The 23,102-nt window shown below is 42.5% G+C and overlaps 1 protein-coding gene across 1 annotated transcript in view; it reads left to right on the plus strand.

Moving 5' to 3' along the window:
• Nucleotides 1-23,102, plus strand: part of TTC39B (tetratricopeptide repeat domain 39B) — a 120,949-nt gene that overhangs the window by 13,371 nt on the left and 84,476 nt on the right. Inside the window, exon 2 of the mRNA XM_081103038.1 lies at nucleotides 17,903-17,937. Within this exon, the coding sequence (XP_080959164.1) occupies nucleotides 17,903-17,937 (35 nt within the window). The remainder of the gene's footprint in view (nucleotides 1-17,902; nucleotides 17,938-23,102) is intronic.

Here is a 23,102-nt window from a genome sequence, read left to right on the forward strand (position 1 = left end):
ATCAGTACATTCAGATGGTTAGAATTTTATAGAGCAGGAAAGAGTCGTAGTAAGATTGTATCAAATACTGCAACTGGGCATATTGAACATCTTTTTTATGTTTTTTTTATTGTCTAAAGTTTTACATATGTCTCCTTTTCCCCCAATTGACCTCCGCCCTCCCCACCCCCCCAACCATTCCCACCCTGGGCAAGCCCCCACTGCCCCAGTGTCTGTGTGCACATCTTGACATTAAATATTTATTTGCTGATACTAATTTAAGAACTAGTTTGGGGAGGGAAGTTGTTTTGTTTTTATTTTAAAATACAAACAGTGGTAGGCGTCCTTTTGGAGAAGTGACTCCTGCAGTGGGGCTTAAGTGGAATGACTTATGCAGTCTAGCTGGGAGCATTCACAAAGTGAGGACGATTATAATGTATTCATATACCTAATGCTTTTAGGAGCCTGCAGTATTCACATTTCTAACAAAGCTGCTCATTTAGTAATAATAACATTTGGTATTCCTCCCAACTTTTCAAAATAGAAAAATTGAGACTGGTGGAGTTCTTTTTGCATCCGACATAAAGCAAACCTCTGGTTTCATAAATTGTAGAGTCTAATAGCATTGCTAATTACGTTTGAAATTTAAAAAGTAAAGATACTGGCTTGGAAAGGATCCTTTTTTCTTCTGAAGATTTACCTTTTTATTTTCCTTTGTAGCTTATGGAGGAGGAAGTTACATTTTTAACTTAAATAAGGCTCTGTCCACATCAGAACTTTGCTGTTTGGGGAAGGAAGTTTCAGTTGACAACAGATTAGGCTCCTGCTGAGGGACATGTGACATGTGGCATGCTTAAGTGAATTCCTATCTTCTTTGTTAAAGGCTGTAAAGCATTGCATTTCACTTGTGGCAACTTGGAGACAGTTGCCCTTCCCACAATTATTTCAGGGGCAAACATGAGCCTTTGGGGCAGGGGTCCTCAAACTTTTTAAACAGGGGGCCAGTTCACTGTCCCTCAGACCGTTGGAGGGCCGGACTATAGTTTAAAAAAAAACAAACTATGAACAAATTCCTATGCACACTGTACATATCTTATTTTGAAGTAAAAAAACAAAACGGGAACAAGTACAATATTTGTATTTGCATGTGGCCTGCGGGCCGTAGTTTGAGGACCCCTGCTTTGGGGGAACAGTTTATAAAACAGCATTGCACAATCAATAAAGCCCTCCCCTTGCTTCATGTTTCATTTTCCCTTTCTGTTCCCGGCAACTGACCCTTCTTTTGCTCCATTTCTCTGTCATCAGCTAGTCCTGTTGAATCTACCTACAGAACATGGCTCCTTACTGCAAACCGATGCCTTCTGTCCATCTCCACCACCAGCTCCCCCCACCACACCACTGCCTTCTCATGCCCGTGGTCCTGGGAGAGCATCCTATCTAATTGGTCTCCCAGCTCCCCTCTGCCAAGTGCCCCTGTGCAGACATTCATTCAGGGGACTTCCCTGCTTAAAACTGGTTAGTGGCTTTCTGTAACATTTAGAATAAAACCCACACCACTTCCTGTGGGCTGCGCGGTCTGGCTTTTGCGTTCCTCCTCCAGTGTACCTCCTGCCCTTCTCCCTCTCCTTCCCTCTGCTGTGGCCACCCTAGCTGCCGGCAGGTGTTTTGAACCTGCCCAGTTCATTCCCACCTTGGTGCTCCTGCACGGCGATTGCCCCGCCTGGCGATTTTCCCCGCCTGGCGGACTTCACCAGCCCTTCACATGACTGGCTCCTTCTCAACTTACCGTCCTCACCTTCGAGATCAGGTTCCCAGTGCCCTGTCCTCGGGTTCCACCGTCAGAGCAGCCTCTCTCTTTTCTCTATTACACATCCTGTTTATTTCCTTTTAGATGCGATCACACTCTATATTATCTTGTTTATTTTCTTCTCTGCCAACTGTCTCACTCCCTCGGGTTTCAGTGCAGGAAGCTGAAACTGCTGTAGGTAGTTTAAATCAGAAGAGTTTATGAAGGGAAATGGGTGTTTACAAAATGCATGGAGAGCTGAAGGAGGGGTTCTAGGCTGGGCCTCCAGGAATGACCCGAAGTCCCACCCAGAACTGACCCCCTAGGGCCATGGTCGGCAAACTTCGGCTCGCGAGCCACAAGCGGCTCTTTGGCCCCTTGAGTGTGGCTCTTCCTAAGCCTTAGGAGTACCCTAATTAAGTTAATAACAATGTACCTACCTATATAGTGTAAGTTTAAAAAATTTGGCTCTCAAAAGAAATTTCAATCGTTGTACTGTTGATATTTGGCTCTGTTGACTAATGAGTTTGCCAACCACTGCCCTAGGTGGGGGTGCTCTGTTCTGTGGCTGATGAGCTCACAGCACTTTGCAGTAGCTGTGATTCAGGGATCTGGAGGCCGGAATGGAGAAGCTTCTGTGGCTGCTGTCTTTTGTAGGCCGGAAGCTGGGGAGTGGGTGCTGGGGTACTGCTGTTGAAACAACCCCGGTTTCCTCAGCATTTGAATCACAGCAAGGAAAGTCAGAAAGGGGCAGGGAAATGACCTCAGCCTCTTGGATCTTGCGCAAGGTACGTCTGAAAGGGTGTAATCTAATTCTCACTCAGAGTCAACTCACTTCCGCTGCAGCCACAAATCTGTCTGTTAGGCTCACAGGAGCTCCCGGTCTTTGTGAATTATGCTCAAGTTCCTCACAGTTCTGTTGTGACTGAGCAAAACTCTAGTATAGTTGGCTTGTTTTGTTGTCCCTAGCTGTTTCTCTGCTTCTTAATGTTGGCAGTTCTTCTTTTCGCTGTAGCCTCATTTGAATAAAGTCCATTTTGTAATGCACAACGGTGGATCAAGTATGTAAGTCAGTGGCTACATATCTCAGTTTTCATTAGGGGACTCAGAAAAATAATTGAATCTTATTGCTCAAGTTTAGATATGCCTTAACCTTGTAAGATTCCTTGGCAAACAGAATCCTCATAATAAGCAAGTTCTATTATTAGAATTTGCTCAGAGGGGTAAGTAGTGAGACATTTAAAAGTTGCCCAGGCCAAATTTGTGACAATTTGAACACGAAAATAATTAAAGACAGTAGTGTATTACAGACCATTTAGAAAAGTCGAAATCCTTGAAATCTATATTGATGATAACTAGATAGATACATGGAGGAGACTGGAGGGCTTTTACTTTCAAGAGAACGCCACAGGCCGACTGGTAAAGGTGGACGGAGTGTTGGACTTGAAAATCAGTTTTCAGCTATCATAGTAAAGAGTGAGTCAGGCAGCCATCATCAGAGTGCTGATTCTAGGGGCAAATTTGGGTGAGGAGTATGAGACATACCTAGTCTTACACTATCTCACTACAGATTCCTTGCAAGACAGAAATAGTAACTATGAAAGGGAGAAACTGGACAACACGTTGACCAGGTAATCAAAATTCACATCACCGGTGGGGGCAGCGAACCTCTCTGCCTCCAGGTATACATGACCTGACAAGGACACTGTGTCCCTTCCGGAGTAGTCTAACCTGAATCTAATCACGAGGAAACAACAAAAACTTTAAATAAGGAAGGTTCTATTTTTAAGGAAAGGAGAAGAGGGTTGTCCTCTCAAAAAATGTCAGTGTCATAAAAGACAAAGAAAGGCTGTGAAAATGTTCCAGATTACAGGAGGCCAAGGACACCTGACTGCTAAATGCAATATTTGACCTGAGACTGGCTCCTGCGCAGTAGGGGGAAAATACTGTAGGGGAAAATTATTGGCTTAATAGACCACATTGGAAGATGGACAGCAGCTGAGAGCAGCCAAGTGTACTGAACTGGTTATATGAGAGAGTATCCTTAGTTTTAGGAAATATACACTGAAATATTTAGAGATAAAGGGCCCCAGTACATGTAATTTACTTTTTAGTGGCTCAGGAAAAAAAAAAAAAAGATCTAGTTAGCTGGCTAGAGAAGTTTGGAAAGGGAGGAGGAAAGAGAAGATGATAAAGCAAACTAGAGGCCCAGTGCATGAAATTCATGCATGGGTAGAGTCCCTAGGCCTGGCCGGTGATCAGGACTGATCTGTGGGGCGACTGGTGGGGCATTCGGGGTGGAGGGAGCCCCTGCTGGCACCTGCCTTGGCCATCCTGGTGTCCCCCGCTCACCAGCCCTGCCCCTCACCGCCGCTGCTGGTCACCTCCCTCTGCAGGCCGATTTGGGGGGTCCCCTGCTGGCACTTGCCTTGGCTGGCCTGGGGCCTGTGGGCTGGGGGAAGCTCCTATGTTGAGCATCTGCCCCCTGGTGGTCAGTGTGCATCATAGTGACGGGTGGTTCCACTGGCTGTTCTGCTGTTCGGTCGATTTGCATAGTAGGCTTTTATTATATAGGATGGGCCAAAATGTTAACAGTAGATGAATCTGGATAAAGAACACCTAGTGTTCTTTGAACTGTTCTTACTCTGGTAACTTCTCTGTAAGTTTGACATTATTTCTAAATAAAAAGATTTTTAAAAAAAGTTTTACTACTAGAGGCAGAAAGTGCTCTTCACTTATCCCAGGTGTGGAAGGATTTGGGTTATAAAATGAATTTAGCTGAAATGTCACCTTCCTTACTGTGCTTTCCAGGTGTGTCCTTTCAGGGTCAGGGTCGCCACTGATCGATTGGTCAGCACCAGGGCAAGGGGTCATGATCCAGTGCAGCTGGTCCTGAGGTCAGCTGTGGTGTTGCTTATCTGGTTTAGCTGTTTTTCTGGGCCTGGAGCTGAAATACAACTGAGTCCTAGATGTTATGTCCAGGGCGGAAAGGTCACTCTGGGGATGAGGTTCCATCCTACAGCTGTTCTTTCCTCGGCACCTAGGGCTTTCCGCCCTGGTGACCTTCTTTCTGTACCTGAGCCATCGTCCTTGCTCAGCTCGCGCCTGTCTCCCTGCCTACCACAGATCCTTGTGCATGTGTGTAAATATTTTATAGTATAGAATATTAGAAGTCGTGTTGCTGTGGAAATGTATATGCACATACTTTTTTTATAGATATTGCCAGACTGACTTCTAAATAGTCTGAGGCAATAGTCTATGTTCGCTTTTTCCAGCATCTCTGCAATGCAAACTGTGGATATTATCAGTCTTGCTAATTTTCCCGATTCCCATGGACAAAATAATACCACTTTTTAAGTGCACATTTCCAAGCTAACTGGCTGCTGGATTTCTTCTCTAGTGTATTGTCTTTACAACCTTTATCTGTTGTTTTTTTGGTTCTGCACTTAGATGCTTTGTGATTTGGGGCAAGTTACTCGACCTCTCTGTGTCCCAGTTTCACTATTTGTAAACTGGGGGTCATACTAAACCATTTCAGAGGATTGGTATGAAGAGCAAATGAAGTCATATATGTAAAAGTGTGTAGAACAGTACTTGGCACATAAGAGTGCTATAGATGTGTTAGCCATTATTAGCATAACATCAGCATCCAAATTTTTAATACTTCATATGTAACTTTTTATGTTTATTTTTCTCAAATTCTTTTAAAAATCAACTTTATCGAGACTTAATTTGCATGTAGTGAAATGCACCCATATTAGGTGTTCAGATTGTTTAATAAATGAATACCCTCATTTAACTACCACTATTATCAAGATATTGTACATTTGCATCAGCCCCCAAAGTGTCCTGATTGCTCTTTGCTGTCACTTCAGATTCTTTTTAATGCATTTTTTTCTACCAGAAGTTTTGTATTTGTCTTTAGCTGTTTAGAATTTTTAATTCATTTTTTTTTATTTTTAAATGTAGAATGTCTATTAGGTTTGAGATACTAATTATATGATTTATTATACTAATCCCTCTGGCAGCTTCTTCTTTTCTGCTGGTTTCCATATTTAATTTGCTTCTTGCTTGAAACCGAGTCAGCATTTCACTTGTGATGGGATTGGTTCAGCTACTGTGTCTTAATAGTATAAGGTTTATTCCTCTACATAATACTAATATGTAGATAAATGTTTAGATTCTTGCCCAAAATTTCTTACTGTTGGAAGGGAATGTTGATGGGAGTGGAGGAAAATTAACGTTGACAGAAGTGGATTTATCAAAATCTTAGCTTTTTCTCTCTTAGACTGCTGCCAAAGAACGGATTACAGTTCTCAGCATCTCTGCTTTGCTAGCACCGGTAATTCTCATGAGGGGAGATGCTTGGAGAGGGAAAGTACTGTCTGAGCGGTCCAATGTTTGGACATGCAGCTTTTCCCGGAAGTAATAACAATGAAAGTAATAGTTTAGTGCAGGATGGCGAACCTTTTGAGCTCGGCGTGTCAGCATTTTGAAAAACCCTAACTTAACTCTGGTGTCGTGTCACGTATAGAAATTTTTTGATATTTGCAACCATAGTAAAACAAAGATTTAATTTTTTTTTCTTTTTTTTTTTTATTGCTTAAAGTATTACAAAGGGTATTACATATGTGTCCATTTTATCCCCCCGCCCTAGACAGTCCCCCAGCAAAGATTTAATTTTTGATATTTATTTTATATATTTAAATGTCATTTAACAAAGAAAAATCAACCAAAAAAATGAGTTCGCCTGTCATCTCTGACACGTGTGTCATAGGTTTGCCATCACTGGTTTAGTGAGTGCTGACATTATCGAGTACTTACTATGGACCAGACACCAGGGCAAACCCTCTATACATCTCATGTAATTCTTTGAACCCCACATGTGTGGTTTTATTGTTGTCCTTATTTTATAGGAATACTGGTAAATATGAATCCTAGAGCAGCTAAGTGACTTGCCCAAGGCCACACATGAATAATGGAGCTCATGGTGGGACTCTACACTCATGTTCTTAGCATTATTTCACCTTCATTTTAAAGATTGAAGGCCATTTTTTAAAAAAAATAATTCCTATTTTAGAAATTATTCACATCTGTTTCTCACTCTGTTCTCAAAATATCCAATTGGGTTAGGGAAGAAAATTCAATGTTTTATCTATTTGTGCAAAGGTAGGCAAACTTTTTCTGTAGAAGGCCAGTTGCAACTACTCAACTCTGCGGTTGTATCAGGAAAACAGCTATAGATAGTATTTAAGTGTGGAGTGTGACAGTGTTCCAGTGAGACTTCATTTACAAAGACAGGCAGCAGGCTGGATTTGATCCCGGGTTGTAGTTTGCTGGCCTGTGTGGTGGTAGACTAATCTGTTTGGGGACACCAGGATGCATCTGCCAGGGGAGGCAGACTCTTTAGTGCCAAGTGTTGCACCCTGTCTACCACCCAACCGTCTCCAGGATGCAGCCTGAAGTGCTCACCAGTGCCTTTAGGAGAGTTAAGTCCCAGCAATAATAGGGATATTTACAAACGTTTTATACTCACTGCTTTGTTCTATGTGCTTTCCACATGTGTCATTTACTCTGTGGACATCCCTATAAGATGGGAAACTGAGGCGCAAAAAAGGAAAATAGCCCAAAAAGCTAGTGAGTCACCATGAAACTGGGATTTGAACCCAGGCTGGCTGATTCTCAGCATGTGCACTCCCGTCCTCAGGCCTTCTCTCCTGCTTGATGGGCTTCCTCAGTTTGCGTCACCTTTGTATGTAGCCTTAGTTTTTGGGAACCGCCTCTTCCAAGCACTCATATTAAGAGACAAGATTCTGTATTCTCTCTCTTTTTAAAAAAATATATTTTATTGATTTCAGAGAGGAAGGGAGAGGGAAAGAGAGATAGAAACACTAATGATGAGAAGAGAATCATTGATCGACTGCCTCCTGCACGCCCTGCTGGGAGTCAAGCCCGCAACCTGGGCATGTGCCCTTGACTGGAATTGAACCTGGGACCCTTCAGTCCATAAGCCGACGCTCTATCCATTGAGCCAAACCAGCCAGGGCTATATTCTCTTTTAAAGACATTTACTTTGGAGCAAAGCTATGAGTAAGGGAATGCTCATTGCCAGTTTTCTGTGGTAGCCGGAATGTTTGAGCTTTTTGCTAGACTTCTTGCTAGTCCTGAGCAAGATGATGCAATAAGTTTCTTTTTGCTCATCCTTAGGCTGCACTGGAGCCTTTTATCTATAGAACCACTTTAATGATAACAAAAGAAATCACTTATTAGTTGTGTCAACACTGTGCCGAGGCATTGAATACATTATCTCATTTAAACCTCACAGCAATGATGTAAACTAACTGATATTATTCCAGTTGTACAGATGGAAAAACTGAGGTTCCTCATTCTATGGGATGGTGGATAAGTTAATTAAATGTTTATGAGTTTTAGTTTCTTTATTTGGACAGAATAGTAGTCTTATCTCCTAGGGTCATAATGAAAATTAAATGAGTTAATGAATGTAAGGATTTAGAGCAGTTTTTGGCACTCAGTTGTGTTACCTGTTATTATTATTGTCAGGACACAGTGATAGTAGTAATAGTAAAGGTGAAATGCTCACTTTTTTCCTGATTTTTTGTGAATTAGAAATAAGCATCTAAGTGTCCAAAATAGTGCCTGGGTATTCATAAATGGAATTATGGTATTTATTCAGAGGAAGAAGCTATAAGCTCTGTTCATTTTAATTTTAAAACATCTTTACTAGTGATGATTTCAAAATTACACAGTTTTAAAAAAGTCTCTTGGTTCTGTTTTGCTGTTTGTTTTGTGTGAAATTATTCTCCTGAAGAAATGGCATGCCCTCAATATTCCCCATGTGAAAGTACACATTGAGTAGGGTGGGCCCTAGAGGACAGAAGTACTTGACATATTAAGTGATTGCCAAGGTTCATTTCACAGCCATAAAACTAGTAGCAGAGGCATATGTACAGGGGAGTAAGATAATTTGCTTATTTATGTTAAATAAATTCAATAATACACAATTGTAAAAATCTTGTTTACATATGTACTCTTTATTACACACCATATTTCACGGTACACATTTTATGTTTGCCTACCTTTGCACCAATAGATAAAACATTGAATTTTCTTCCCTAACCCAATTGGATATTTTGAGAATAGAGTGAGAAACAGATGTGAAAGCCATTCCTCTATGAGGTTATATTCAAAACCATTCACAATGACAGTTATGATGACAATCTAAAGTATTTGTTCAATGTTTAGTTTGACTATATATTTTCCTTTTAAGTATTGACCTCAGGACTTACCCCTTGCCTTAAGCCAGACTCAACTCCATATTTATAACAAAATGTAGGAAGGGAAAGTTTTTCCTCCTTCATAAAGTTATCTATTTCATTTTTCTCAACCCATGGATCTATGTGTCAGTGAAAACGAAAACCAAGCTGTCTAATTTCGTTATTGTGTTTTGTGAGAGTGACATCTGGTGGTTCCTTTTTTATTCTCATGGTTCCTCTGTGCTTGGCTAAAAGCTGTGGCAGATGCCAAAGACTCATTTTGTGAACACACTAGCTATCTAGGATCAAGTTGGTACCACTGATATGGCTCAAAATCTGAAAGGTTCAGCAGTCCCTTGAGATGCAGTCCCTCTGAATGCCAGGCTTTTCTGAGGGTGATGGACAAACAGCTTCCTCATTGGGGGGGATTTCTGTTAAATTTAGGATTTTGAGGAAGGGATGGCATCTATGCCAACCTGTCTGCTTCACTCAGAAGGAGGCTGGAGCCCCTAGCCATTCATTGGGTGTGTTGGCCAAGCTCACATTGTGTTGGCCGAGGTCACTCTGCTCCCCATTGAGCTGAGGACATGGGCTCTGTGCCCATAACTTATGTTTATCATGCTGGGTAACCCACTGAGTAAGAAGGGTCTGGGCATTAAAGAAAAGAGGGGAAGGCATTTTAAGATAGGAGAAGTAAAGGCAGTTAACATGCTTGAGCACCTATTTGCTATAAATAGTCCCACATGTGGCCTCTTTTCTCTCTTGCAAAAGGAGGTGTAGAATCTTTGGTATGAAAAAGAGTTGTTGAGGAAGTACGGTGGGGGATCTGGCTCCCTGAGTCCACGGATTCACCCCGTATCTGAGAATTAAAGACCCTCTGGAATGGGATTTATTGGGCCTGTTTTGAGTCAGACCTGCTATGCATGATCTTTTTAGCATTCTTACAAAAATCAGGGAGGCTGTTGAAATCCCCATTCTCCACACCAGGAAGTGGAGGGTGGAAAGGGAAGACCTGCCCAGGTCTAAATAAAACTTTCAGGCCGAAATATATGTTTCCCCCTGTCCTATGTTGGAAATGTACTACGTTACTACTGCAATGTTTGAGTGAATCATTGAATAAAACCTAACTCACCAACATGTAATAGTTGCTGAGGAAACATGTGCTCAATTTATGTGCTCAAAGTAATCCTCGCTAGTGAAATGACTGTTCTTTTGTATGCCTAATTTTCACTTCTCAGATCTGATAGGAAATATGAAGCTTTGAGAAAAAAGACATAATTTAGGGGGCAATATTAGAGCACTCCCCCGGATAAGAGCAACTAGAGAACTATATTAAAGTTATACTTGGAGAATATGTCAAATTATTTTCAATCTCAAGTGATGATTGTTTAAAATAAAATTTTCTAAGGCATAATTTTTTTTTCCTTCTGGCAGCTGATTTTATGGTGTGCAGTATTAAAAATGAAAAAGCTCTACATTTGAATAATCTCTGAAAACCTCCAGTTTTTTACTAAGTGTATAAAAAAAATCAGATTTTTCAAATCTGGGCAGGTTCAGAAGATGAACTCTGTGTCATGTTCTTTTTTCCTGTCTGCGATAGTGGAGAATTTATGCCCATAGCCTGATCGCTTTAAACCCTGGGAAGTCACATTTTGTTCCCTGCAAGGGCCATGTGGGGGCTTGGAGTGTGAATAGTCTCTACTGCATGGGCCCCAGTTGCTTTTCTTCCCTTTGAGTAAGAGCTCTGTGGGTCAGTAAAGGTTTCACAGGAAACATGCGTTGCTGGTAATCCTCTGAGGGGAGGAATGGGTGGTGTTTGCACTCTGCAGACCCAGTCACGAGGATGCTGAGGCTGAGTTTTACGTTTGTCCACCAGGGAGACTCAGGGCAGTGACGCTCATCACACAGGCTGAAGTTAACAAAGCAAGTAGCATCACATAGAAAATGCAACTGTGGAGCCCCCAGGAGGCAGTTGGGAGTTTAAATGAAGGCCATGGCTGCTTTTTACAAATAGGTAAGATGGCAGAGAAATGGGTGGCAGATACGAGCAGAATGAAAAATCATTGCTGACAGATCAGCTCAGGGCAAATATATCTTTTTTTAAAAAAAAGTCTTTTCCCAAACTTCTAAAAGTCACTTCATGGACATATAATAAAGATGTATTTTAAATTCATCCTGATTTAGAAAAATCAATACTTTATCGATGTTAGAGTGGGGAATGATGCCACTTAAGTGTATGGGTTTTTCATATGATTCCTTTAACTAGCAGTGTGCCCTCTCCTTTATGTATGAAAAGATTTACAGCCAATATTTGCAGAACCTTCCTGGTGTGTCAGTATGGTATTACTGAAGTGTAACAATTGGTGTCAGCCTGGTTTCCCACTTTGAATCTTTGGATTCACCAGGCATGAAGGCCATGCAGAGGACTGTGTGCAGTTGAATCTTTGGATTCACCAGGCATGAAGGCCATGTAGAGGACTGTGTGCAGTCTTGGGACCTCGGTATTCATGACTCTTAATCCCTGCCCGAGTCCCGGGCGAGGCTGGGCACTCTTTTCATGCCTCATGTTCCTGGGAGCGGTCCAGACGTGCCCCGGAGCCAGGTGTAGGTAGAACCTGTGACGTGTCAGAGTTCTCAGCAGCTCGAGGGTTCTTTGAGCCCACGGAACCAAACACATAGCATCACTGGTCAATAGAAGGGAATCTCGGGTGAAGCTCCAGCTAGGAGGGTCTGGGACCATGTGGGGCTGGTTCTCCCTGAGGAGGAAAGTGTCTACAGAGTCCTATCACACTGTGCAACCCCTCTCTAAAGAACAGTTACATGAGAACTTGGTAACGTCAGCTCACAGACCTCATCAAGTCATCCATGAGAGAGAGGGAGAAGAGGAGGAGGAGGAGGAAGAGGTAAGGGGAGACTCTAGAGAAGTGAGTCAACTTTTTGGATTTGTGGGACCCTTTGACGGAACATTTATTATGTTCCTTCCTACTTCCTCTTTCCTTTTGAAGTAATATTTACCATATATTCCTTTTCATGCCACAAAGTGCATTAAAATTCACATGGGGATTCCTGAAGAGTTTGTAAATCTATTTGGTCTCTTTGGAAATTAATACAGACTACCTAAATTATTACTGTTACTAGCATATTTGTCATCTTTATTCATTTTTAGTGTCTTTTGTTTATTTAAAAATTTTTTTATTACAGTTTACATTCAATATTATTTTCGATTAGTTCCAGTTGTAAATCATAGGGTTTAGACCAGGGGTCCTCAAACTTTTTGAACAGGGGGCCAGCTCACTCCCTCAGACCGTTGGAGGGCCGGACTATAGTTTAAAAAAAAACTATGAATAAATTCCTATGCACACTGCACATATCTTATTTTGAAGTAAAAAAAAAACAAAATGGGAACAAATACAATATTTGTATTTGCATGTGGCCCGCGGGCCGTAGTTTGAGGACCCCTGGTTTAGACAATCATATACTTTACAAAGTGTTCTCCCCGAATTTCTACTGTCACCCCGTCTCCATATATAGTTACTACAATATCATTGACTTTATTTCCTATGCTGGACTTTACGTCCCGTGATGTCATCTTTATTCTTTGCCTCTTCCCCTTCAGGATAAAAACAATGTAAACATTTTTATCATTAGTATCTTCATTATTTACGATTCTTAGTTTATTAAAGATTTATTAAGAATCTGCTATTATTTAAACACACTTTCATGCATTTTTAGACTCAGAATATAACCCAGTTAACCAGTCAACATGAAAATTGCTCAGAAAAGCTTTAATAGTTGATACAGCACCCTCATCCCCGTCCTCTCTTCTCCGTCCATTTCCATGACCAGGGCTCCCCTCAGCAGGAAGCAGGCCCTGGAGGGCCAGCCTTGCACTCGAAGGTCCTCCAGGGACGCTTTCACCTCACAGGGTGAAGCCATTGGCTAAACTGCAAAAGGAAACTGCTCAAGGTGAGGAGGAGCCTCCACCTCAGGACATGGCTACTCAGCCAGCCAGTCGGCTGGCAGTTCTTTGCTAAGAATCTGTGGAGTGTAAAGTGTTGTGCTGGGTTATAAAGTGGATTCAAAAGGAGTGTGATATCCCTTGACTCTAGCCAGGAAGTCAAGACAAACTCTGGAAAAAGTCAGGTCCCATTTTGGGGCAATGTGTGATCAGGAGCCAGGTGTGGTCAGTTCAGCTGCCTTCAAGGGAAGAAGTAAACACCGAAGCGTTCCCATGAGCAAATCCTATTGGTCAGCGACATGAGCTTGCCTGTCTTATTCTCCTTGAACGGGAAGACGCTGGATGCTTCTCTGACTGTATATGTTTCAACTGGAGTCCACATGGTGTGCCTGCCGGTACTGGCAGGCACCAGTTTATGGTAATCACTGGGGAAATGCCCAGTACTGGGAGGTTTAAGGGAAACCAGTTTATGGTAATCACCGGGGAAATGAAACCAATACTGAGAAATACTGGGCAGCTGATGGCGAGTCTGGAGAAGCAAAGAGACCAGAGGTAGAAAACCCTAGTTATGCTGTGTGATGACTATATGTGGGTGTACTTACTGTTGGGGAGAGGCTGTAGACAGACCAGCAGTCCACTGCAGATCCAGTGCCAAACCTGGGGGTCCTGAGGGGTCCCCACAGAGGAAAGGAGGCCCCTGAGGCAGCAGCAGGAAGGGATAGAATTTGAGGAAAAGGAAGCCATTGGTCCCTGGGTATATGGTACGGGAGGTCTGAGTAGACAGTCTCTTTGATTTCTGGTATTCCATCCCCAAGGTGGACCCACATAACTTTCCCCAAGAACCTGGGAAACTGTATTTGCATGTAACCAGGGAGAGAGTCTGTTGACAAAGTATAATTTTTAAAACTTAGAAATACGATTCTCATAAAGATATAAAATGAACATGTCAACATTTTATTTCTCCTATTGTGGCAGAAACGAGCAAGACGGCAAACTGATGCAAAGGGTATTTGAGGAACTGGGAATTTATAGGTTTGAAAAAAAAAGAATGTTAGATTAAGATTGCTAGGCTCTACACAACACTGGGCAGTGGCCTATAGGGCAATATAACCACAACCTTTGAGGTTTTTATACCATTCAGAAATCTGCACGTTGGCATGTAACCTCACTGTGCCTGGGGTCTAATCAGACAGTAAAAAGCAAAGTCAAACACAAGTCCGTCCTCCTAGAGAAGGAAACACTCCGCGGAGGGCTGGTGCCCACAGTGCTGCAGTGTGGCGTGGAGGGTGTGCCGCCCACTCCTCTCCCACGCCCTGTCCACTCCTGCTCCACTGCCGCGGCTCCAAGATTTGGATAGTTCTATTCACATTTAAAAACGACGTTGGAGTTAAGGAAATCTGAGGTTGGATTCTAATTCCTTCACTTACCAGTTGTGCAATATTGGGCAGGTAGTTACCTGCGACTGGATTTACTTGCTATAAATTGGGAGGAGCAAATGAGATAGCTTTTGTAAAGTCCCTGGCACATGATCGGCAATCAGTAAATCTTAGTTCTGCTCTTCCCTCTTCGTAAAATGAAATTTTTTTTTTACCTTTTGTGTCTAGTTTCCTCCTTCCCTCCCATTTTTCCTTCCTCATCTCCAGTTTATTAGAATAATGTCCTAGAATTCCATGGATTTTCTGCATTGTTAATGGAGGTAGCCTATTTTCATCTAAAAGGGAAAAAAAAGATTTTAACTTTTTAAAAAAAATCCTCACCCCCGAGGTCATTTTCATTGACTTTTTTTTTTTTTTTTTAGAGAGAGAGATGGAGAGAGAGAGAGAGAGAGAGAGAGAGAGAAACATCCACGTGTGAGAGAAACATTGATCAGCTGCCTCTAGCATGGGGATGGAACCCGCAACCTTGGTATGTGCCCTGACTGGGTATTTAGCCTTCAACTCTTTGGTGTGCAGGATGATGCTCCTACCAGCTGAGCCACGACTCCAGCCAGGGCGATTTTAACATTTTTTTAATTAAAAAAAAAATCCCAGCTTTATTGAGATAATTAACATATAACAGGTGTACCACATCGTGATTTGAGATAGGTATTATTGCACAACGATTAGCATGGTAGGGTTAACACATCCATCACCTCACATATTTACAGTCTTTTTTTCTTCGTGTGGTGAGAACTTTAGGATTTACTCTCAGAAGCTTTCAAATCTACACTGCAGTATTGCCAGCCATAGTCGTGGTACCACATTGGGTAGTATGCTTTATTTAGAGAACCCTCTGCATATGAAAAAATGGAGAGAGGTTACTTAATTAAAGACGATTTCTTTCTTTATATTCGGTTTTCTTTTTCTGAGGTTGGTAATGGGGTATTTCTTGTTGAATTGTAAATATCAGCGTGGGTATTTCCGTGTCTGCTCGGTGCCTGCTCTGGGTTGAGCTTTGCCAGGAGCGGGGACGGACACACAGAAGCCTTCCAGGAGCCTGCTCGCTACCTCTCTTCTTTCTCGTGAAGGTCAGCCCGGGGGGTTGGGGGGGGGGGTGGGTGTTAACAGTGATGCCGGAGGGATTGTGAGCTGGTGTCTGGTATAGGCAGCTGGTCCTCATGCCGGATGGGGTTTCTGTAGAGCAGATTCTCTTCCCTCCTCCACAGCCCCTCACTGGTGTGTGCTGGCATGGGCTGGCCTGTAGGATATTGACCTGCGATTCAAAATGGCAGAAGCTGTGATATCAAGAGCCTCTTCAGACTTTTGACTTGGAAAAAGGAGTCCTTTCCTAGTTAGAAACTTTTATAGAGGCCAGAGGAGCATCCTTTTACTTTTGGCTTAGGACATGGTACTTCAGAGCTGGCTCCTTTTTCTGCCAGGGGCTCGTTGATGAGCTTCTGATGTGGCTTCGGAGGAGGGAGGATAAGATGGAATTGCCCTCGACTCTGCCTCCCTCCCTTGCAAGACACGGCATTAATGCAGGTTAATAGGTGAGGGATCCCAATTCTGAACTCAGTTCTGCCACCACTTATATTGCTGTTTCTTCTTCTTCTTTTCGTATTTATACCGTCTTTTCCTGTCCTGCCTCAAGACACAGTGCAGTGTAGTTTAAACATTGTTCAATGTTAATGGTCACACAAGGGAACATTCTGTAACCCTGTCTCCTCATTTGTATGTCATAGTTCTCAATAAGGTGATACGATCAGTGCCTTGACAGTCCGTGCTCCATTCATTCATTCATTAGGCAGCATGTGTTTACTGAGCAACAGCTCTGTGCCAAGCCCTGGCGAGTTTTCTGTACACATGATCAATAGGAACCTGCCCTGATGGAGACAGATTGCCGCCTCATAATCAAACAAGGTTTTAGAGATTATGATAAGATTATGAATGAAATAAATCAGATGATGCAAAACTATAAGTAAACTGCTATTTTTAGTCATTTTTAGTAGGGTTATCAGGGCCGGTCTCCTTGAAGAGGTGGCTTTCTGAGCTGAAAACAGAAGGATGGGAACGGTCAGTCACGGGAAGAGTTGAGTGAAGAGCATCCTATAAAAGGGCGAACAATTCCGAGAGGTGTGGGATGAGTTTGTCTTGTTAAAGGAACAGAAACTCAGACCTGTGCCTTATGTGGAGTGAGGAAGGGGGCAGCGGGTTGGGGGAGGGGGAGGGGAAGGGGAGAGGCGGGTGGGTAGGGCCATTTAGTGGTTCCTAGATCATGGGGAGGAGTTTGGGTTTATTCTCAGTGCAGTGGAACGTTCTTAGAGAGGTATAGACCCGTGGAATGGTCTGAGTTTATTAAAAGAAGAGAAAGAAAAGAAAAAGAATAACTGTGGCTGTTGTGTGAAGAATTAAATGAAGGGTGTCAAGTGTGGGAGTTGGGGGACCAGTGCAGTCCTTGAGTTTGGGTGGAGGTGGGAGGGATGTGAGAGAAAGATGCTTTGACGATTCGACCAGGTTGTAGTGGGTCCTGGATTTGATTTTGCAGCTTTGAGGAAACTTTTTGTATGTTTGAATTTGTGAGTGAGTGTGTGTGTATGATTATGAGTTTATTTATGAGATTGTGAGTGTGTGAGTCTCAGTGTGGATTAGTGTGGGGTGCATGTGTGGATTTGTGAGTGGATATAAATGTGTGTGTGTGTGTGTGTGTGTGTGTGTGTTTGTGTATGGATATGGGTTTTCTCCAGTTGCAGCTTTTGAACAGGCAATTGGCATATTCCTTTAGGCAGCGGTTCTCAACCTGTGGGTCGCCACCCCTTTGGGGGTCGAATGACCCTTTCACAGGGGTCGCCTAAGATCATCGGAAAACACATATATAATTACATATTGTTTTTGTGATTAATCACTATGCTTTCATTATGTTCAATTTGTAACAATGAAATTGGGGGTCACCATAACATGAGGAACTGTATTAAAGGGTCGCAGCATTAGGAAGGTTGAGAACCACTGCCTTAAGGGCTGTCCTATGTGGCACAGATTTACATACTGACCTGGGAGAAAGGCTGGTAGCAGGAAGGCCAGCTTGGAGGGTATTGAAACTAAATGTGAAAAGGGGCATACTTGGCTAGCCATGGAGAAAGGGAAGACTAGATTGGGTAAATCCTGTTATTTATTTTATTCTCTCACTGGGATTAATGAGACTGAAGAGTAAAAGATGACCCCACTAAAGAAGTCACACTCATTCAAATTACCCCAGTTTGATCGCTAGCCAAGTATTCTACCAGCCTTAATTATTTTTAAAAAATTAAACCTCACGTAAATTCATATGCTTGCTTTCTCTGACAGACATTTCGTTAGTGAGAGTTGAGTGATCCCACTGCATCCCACCCAGACTGCCCCGCCTCGGCACACACCCACACACTCGCCTTCTTGTTTACCGTTCGAGTTCTTGATTCTTCAGAAACTCATTGTATTTTCTGTTCCCCCTCAGGACATTTTTGAAGATGCCTTGGACACCATCTCTGCGTAAGTAGTAACATAATAAACAATGTGTAGTAAGTAAAAATTGATGGCTCTCTTATATTAAATGTAAATTTCCTTTTTGTCTTTTGGGATTAGTGACCAGTGTTGGAAGGAAGTCACTTTTCTGTAATTCAAGAGTTAGGATATGGCTATGCTTAAGAAAGGATCTATCTGAAGTTACTTTCAAATGTATTTTTGAGTATTATATCTTATAACATTAATGAAACTCAGAGAAAAGTACGTTTTCCAACAGATTAAGGTTTAAAAATGTAAAACTAAGTAATGAGTATTTCCACGTGTATAGCTTTGTCATATTCTTGAATTATCACCAAAGATTAACTTCACAGACGTAGGATCATTGGGTTAAAAGGGATGCATATGTGCATTGTCCTATGTATGGTATCTCAAATTGCCTTTCTGCATGTTACCTTGGGCTGCCATAAAAAAATATCACAGACTGTGTGGTTTAAACAACAGACATTTATTTTCTTGAAGACCTGGAGGCTGGAAGTCTGAGAGCAGGGTGCTATCATGGTCAGGGTCTGGTCAGAGCACTGTTTCTGGCTTGCATCTGGCTGCCTTTGAGAAAAGGGGAGAGAAAGAGAGAGAGAGAGAGAGAGAGGGAAGGAGGGGAAAAAGGGAGAGAGAAATCGAGAGAGAGAATGAGAAAACACACTACCTCTCTGACATCTCTTCTGAGGAAGGCACTAATCCCATCTAAAGGTCTCATTCTCAGGATCCCCATCTAAACCTGATTATCTCCCGAAGGCCTCATCTCCCAAAACCATGACATTGGGGGTTAGGGCTTCAACATGTGAATTGGGTATTGGGGCACAATTCAGTCCATAGCACTTTCAAAAGAGTTTTTATCCATTTACATGACTACCAGTACTGTGTAAGTGAAGTGTTTTAAAATGTATAATCACCTTAAATGATACTAATTATTTTAGATTTTAAAAATTAAAAATTTTGTTTGTCATTGTAACATTGCATTTCCTTTTGTATGAATGCTAGTTTTCTTTTCCTTGTTAACTATTTTTTCACTGTTTCTTATATACATACTAGAGGCCCGGTGCAGGAATTTGTGCACGGGTGGAGTTTCTCGGCCTGGCTAGTGATCGGGGCCAATCAGGACTCTCTCGTCCAGTCTCAATTGGGTCTGATAGCCGGGGGGAGGGACCATGGGAGGTTGGCCAGCTGTGGTGGCTGTGGGAGCACACTGACCACCAGGAGGCAGCTCCTGCGTTGAGCAACTGCCCCCTGGTGATCAGTGAGCATCATAGCCACCAGTCGACAGGTTGTTCGGTCGCTTGGGCTTTTATATATATAGGTGAACTTTAAAACATATATACACTTTAATCTTTAGTCATATTTGCTACAAATATTTCCCCTGCATTGCTGTTTTTCTATGTGTTAGAGTTACAAGTTTATATATTGTCCAAAGTTTTAATGTTTATCTTATTGACTGTTTATGTGATTAAAAAAATCTTAATCGTGATTACTATTTTTATTTTGGAACAGTTTCAGACTTTCAGAATTAGGATGAAGACAGTAAAGAGAGTTTCTGTATACCCCTCACTGGTTTTCCTTCTTATTAACTTTACATTAGCACAGTATATTTGTCACAGTTAATAATCCTATGTGGATGCATTATTATTAACTGAAGTCCGCACTTGATTCGAATTTCTTCAGTTTTTACCTACTGTCCTTTCCTGTCCAGCATCTCCTTCAGGATGCCCCATTAGACTTTGTCCTCCTGTCTCCTTGGGCCCCTCTTGGTTATGACCGTTTCTCAGGCTTCCTTGCTTTCTATGGCTTTGACAGTTTTGAGCAGTACTGGTCATTTTTTTGCAAAATGCCCCTCAGTTGGGATGTATCTTTTTTCTTCTCATGATTACACTGAGATCATGTGTTTTGGGGAGGAAGACACCGGCCGTCCTCATCCCATCATATCAAGGCTCTGTGTTGTCAGCTTGGCTGACTAGGATAGCACCTCTGATTACCTGGCTGGAGATGGTGTTTGTTAGATTCCTCCCCTATAAAGTTACCCCCTTTCCCCTTCTCTTTTCATGCTGTACTCTTTGGAAGATTATCTGTTTATGTGACACTAGAGACCCGGTGCACAAATTCGTGCACCAGTGGGGTCCCTCAGCCTGGCCTGCGGGATTGGGCCAAAACCAGCTCTCCGATATCCCCTGAGGGGTCCCGGATTGCGAGAGGGTGCAGGCCAGGCTGAGGAACCCCATTGGTGCACAGTCGGGGCCCAGGAGGGATGTGGGAGGTTGGCCAGCTGGGGAGGGACTGTAGGAGGGCTCCAGGGCATGTCCATCCTGTTTCGCTCAGTCCTGATTGGCTGGACCCCAGCAGCAAGCTAACCTACTGGTCTGAGCATCTGCCCCCTGGTGGTCAGTGTACATTATAGCGATTGATTGTCTGGTCGACTGTCTGCCCCCTGGTGGTCAGTGCACATCATAGCGAGCGGTTGAGCGGCCTTAGCATATCATTAGCATATGACGCTTTGATTGGTTGAATGGCCGACCGGTCCACTAGACACTTAGCATATTAGGCTTTTATTATATAGGATTATTTTTACAAAGTCACTTTTAAGGTGAGCATGTCATCTGCCATCCAGAAATCTTGTAATTATTCAAGTCTGCGGCTTCTGGGCCCTCTGAGTGTCTGGGCCTGAGCTGGGCTGTAACAGAAGACTGCAGTCTAGGAGGTAGGAAGGGGTCAGGCTGCAGGCTGGTAATTGGAGTTCACCAGCGGAGGCTCTGCTGCTCCCAGTGGGAAGAGACACACACCAGAGAGGGGTCCGGCCTAAGGGATGAGAGCAGGTCAGACGTCCTTGCTGTGACCAAGGGCAGCACGTTTTCACTGTGTTTCCCTCAGCTTTTACTGGCTGCGTTACACTGGCAGAGGCATGACCTTTGGGCCTGTAAGGCCTTGTCAGCTATTTTTAACATTTATTGGTTTTTTAAGAAATCAAATCCTAGAGGAACAAACAAACAAACAAGCAAAACTCTGAACCTGACATCGTTTCCGGTTTCACATGTCAGGAGCTTGGAAGTTGCCACTCTGTTCTAAATGTGCCAATTAAAAGACAGAGATTGTCAGAATGGATTAAAAAAACACACGACCCAACTATATGTTGTCTCTAAGGAACTCACTCTAAATATACATATAGACCAGCGGTTCTCAACCTTCCTAATGCCGCGACCCTTTAATACAGTTAGTTCCTCAGGTTGTGGTGACCCCCAATTTCATTGTTACAAATTGAACATAATTAAAGCATAGTGATTAATCACAAAAACAATATGTAATTATATATGTGTTTTCCGATGGTCTTAGGCGACCCCCAAAGGGGTCGCGACCCACAGGTTGAGAACCGTGGATATAGATGAACAGAAAATGGATGGAGAAACATAGACCATGCTAACACTAGTCAAAAGAGAGCAGGAGTAGCTGTATTCACTTCAGAGAGCAGACTTCAAAGTAAGGAAAGTTATCAGGGATAAAGAAGAGCATTGCCTAGTGACAGAAGGATCAACTCTCCAAGAAGATTTAACAGTTCTTAATGTATATGCATCTAACAGCAGAGCGTCAAACTGTGTGAGGCCCAAACTGAGAGAACTGCCCAGAGAAATCGATGATACTATTATCACAGATGTGTGTGACTTCGATACACCTCTCAGAAATGGACAGACCCAGAAGGGAGAAAATCAATGACATAGTTGAACTAAAAAACCCCAAAAAACCCCTCTGAACTTAACTGAACTTAATTTAGACCCCTCTCTCATGCAAACCCTAAATCCTCTAGCCCACTGTTCCAACACCATTTGCTAAGTCTGTGAAGGAAAGAAAATGTATATATGGTGTCTCCTTTATCAAATAATTTCATTAAAATAATAACGCTCTGTTTCTGGGCTTCTTGTTTTGTTCCTTTGATCTATATATCTGTGTTTACACAAAAACTACACTTCGTTGAACTGTTTTAGATGTTTCAGTACTATTATGACCGGTTCTTAGTACAGCATTCAAAAATGACCCCTGTGATGGAGGCCTGTTTTATTCCTGTCAGAAACTACTTGAGCTTTAAAATGTTATAATTTTTTCTCATCCTGAAACCAATAGTTTGTTAACGCTCCTTCACTCTCTGGGTTACCTAATGTTTTCTTTTCCATCCTTTGCCTCTTTCAGCCTCTCTTCCAGCTGTATTTATCTGCTGCTGCCAGCATTTTCTGTCTTGGAATTTTCAGTTCCTGTCCTGCTCAGTTTAGCAAATCCAGAGGTTTCAGAATTTTCTTGCTCTTCTGGGTTCCTCATGTGCATTATTTCTTGTGTCCTTTAAGAATGTCTCATAAATGTCTTTTTCAGTGTTGCCCAGTGTCCCTGGTACATGCTTCCGTCACTGTAGTTGTAGCAGCACATTGGGTAGCAACACTTCACCCAATAGAGAACCTCACGTATCTGAAATAGAGCCCAAAGCCAGGAAGGTAGGCAAAGGACATATTAGTGTCCATGGTCTAAAACTCTTGTCCTTTACTTGTAGTAGAGGCCTCCAGCCAGAGACGACTTATAATTACTTCTGACCTGATTCTAATGAGCATTATTTGTGGCATAATTTTGTCAGAGTTCTGAGAGGTAGGGTGAGGGGGTGGTTTTAGAAGCCAGTTTATGGACAGTGGCAAACAATGGCAGTGAAAGAAGGAAGAAAGCATGACATGCAGTCATAGAACTCAAAAGCACAACAGCCTGGTTTTATTTTGCTTTGGTGCACACAACTAGATGTACCTTCTGGACTGTTAGAACAGATGCAGTTTAATGTATTCTCAGCAGTGATCTCTCATATTCCTAGCACCTTAATTAATTTTTAAATAAGTGGTTTGTGCACCACTACCACTACAAGTCCTTGGACTTCACAGGTAGAATTGAGCTCTAGTCCCAGCTGCCATATATTGGCGGGGAGGCCAGCGACCAGTTTCTCTTGAATCTCAGTTTCTTCATCCTCTCCTAGATGTTTTGGGAAGATAAAATGAAATGTAAATGTGATCGTGGGGGTAAGGCACATATAGGTGCTCAGTAAATATTGGTACTTTATTGCTCCTTCTACCCCAGCTACTGTCAGTCTCCACTGAGACATTGGGGAAAGTTTAAGTGAAATTATA

Source organism: Myotis nattereri (genome assembly GCF_964212035.1).
Source record: "Myotis nattereri genome assembly, chromosome: 12".
NCBI lineage: Eukaryota > Metazoa > Chordata > Mammalia > Chiroptera > Vespertilionidae > Myotis > Myotis nattereri.